The sequence below is a fragment of the Mus caroli genome, chromosome 6, assembly GCF_900094665.2.
Source record: "Mus caroli chromosome 6, CAROLI_EIJ_v1.1, whole genome shotgun sequence".
Taxonomy (NCBI): Eukaryota; Metazoa; Chordata; class Mammalia; order Rodentia; family Muridae; genus Mus; species Mus caroli.
This window is the reverse complement of record NC_034575.1, coordinates 120,200,954-120,202,796: the sequence shown is the minus strand read 5'-3', so window position 1 is coordinate 120,202,796 and position 1,843 is coordinate 120,200,954. Positions and strand designations below refer to the sequence as shown.

Here is a 1,843-nt window from a genome sequence, read left to right as displayed (position 1 = left end):
GGGGGGGGGGGCTCACCTGTCTGTTCTGCCTTATAATAAGGATCTTGGCAGTGGTTCTGAATCTTGAGAGCTCCGGGTGTCGTGGCAGCTTTGGCATCCCCATTGGGTTGGTTCACAGCTGTAGGGAAACATCAGTTCTTAGGGCTGCTAAGTTTGCAAACTGGTGGTAACTCAGGGGTGGGGGGTGGGGGGGCTAACTCTGGCCATGCCTATACGGCAAATGCACAAGTCTTAGCAAAATCCAAACTGTTTCTCACTGATTGTGTTTTTTAAGACTCCAAGAGCTTGAAAGCAACCGTGAGAAGGGAGCCGTAGAGAAGCTGGCCTTTCCAGACATAGCTGGTGGGAGTATTAATTAGCAAAACTTCTTTGGAGAGAAGTTAAACAACTTTAGAATTTAAAAATGGAAATGTGTTAAAACCCAGCATTTACATTTCTAAGAATTTACCCTAAAGAAATTCTCACACCAGTGCTCAGAGATGTGCGTGTAAGGAGATACAGGGCCACAGTTGGTGGCATGAAAGGGCCCCGGCCAACTCACTAAATGTCCATTACAGCCATCAAGAGAATATTGTGTGTTATTAAAGACATAAGGAGTCAGTGCTCTCCACATGTATGAGAGGTCGCCTTAAAGACATACTGAATTTGGGGCTGGAGAGATGGCTCAGCAGTGAAGAGCACTGGCTACTCTTCCAGTGGATTCAGGTTCAGTTCCCAGCACCCGCATGGCAGTTTAGCACTAGCTTAGGTGATCTGATGCCTCTGCCTCTGTAGGTACGAGGCAGGCACACACACACACACACACACACACACACACACACACACACAGTGCACAGACATACACGCAAGCAAAACACTTATATACACATAATAAAAAATAAGTAAGTCTAAAAAAGACATCTTGGGCTGGAGAGATGGCTCATTGGTTAGGCGCACTGACTGCTCTTTCAGAGGTTCTGAGTTCAATTCCCAGCAACCACACGGTGGCTCACGAGTATCTGTAATAATGGGATCNGGTGCCCTCTTCTGGTGTGTCTGAAGACAGTGACAGTGTACTCATATATATATAATATATAATTTTAAAAAAGACATCTTGAACTTAAACAATGGCAACGTCAGAGCATTCTGTACACAGTGCAACACGCAGATGCCGTGGAGCTCCAAGGGTGTGAAGTGTCTTTGGAAGACTATCTGGTAGACAGAAAGCAGGGCTGTTTCTGGGAAGGGTGGTCAGCGATGAAGGTCAGACATCAGAGGAAGTCTTACTTTATAGGGCCTGTAACCTTACCTGGAATTAACGGCNGGAGCCAAGCAATGGCTGCCTCCTAACTGGGCTGCTCACTATCAAGGTCACAGCTGGGACAAGGATAGAGTCAGTTCAGGTATCCCCAATCCCCACCCATCACTCATGCTTCCTCTTGGCTCTTCAAGGGGTCAGGGTCAAAGGTTCCTAACTTCAGGAGGGGCCCTCACCTACAGCTTGGTAGAGAGCCAGGAAACCTTTGTGGAGGTGTGTGATTTTGTTCTTGGAGGACGAGTGTGCCTGGAAGGTCAGCCGCAGGCTCCTACCAGAAGATACAAACTCCCTGTGACCAGGAGGGTTCCCCAGAGGGGAACCTTGCTGCCCACACAGCCGAGTTGCATCTGTTCCTCCAGTTGAAATCTGAAAGAGGAAAGAGAGGACAGGAAGTGTGGGGCAAGTTGCCACAGGGTGCAAGGTCNCGTCTGCCCTTGCTCCAGCTCTGNGGGGAAGTGATACACTTCTGTGGAGCTCAGAAGTTGCATATGTTGGGGTCCTCTGAATTAGTTTTTGTCTCATTATTGACTCTCAAGTTTCTTCCAG

At 48.1% G+C, this 1,843-nt stretch overlaps 1 protein-coding gene across 1 annotated transcript in view; it reads right to left on the bottom strand.

Moving 5' to 3' along the window:
* LOC110295789 (complement C1r subcomponent-like protein) overlaps positions 1-1,829 on the bottom strand; it is a gene marked incomplete at its 3' end in the record, with an annotated part of 3,958 nt that extends 2,129 nt beyond the window's left edge. Inside the window, exons 1-2 of the mRNA XM_021164175.2 lie at positions 1,474-1,829; positions 17-118 (exon numbers count right to left, since the gene is read on the bottom strand). Of these exons, the coding sequence (XP_021019834.1) occupies positions 17-118; positions 1,474-1,819 (448 nt within the window). The remainder of the gene's footprint in view (positions 1-16; positions 119-1,473) is intronic.
* Positions 1,830-1,843: the final 14 nt, after the last annotated feature.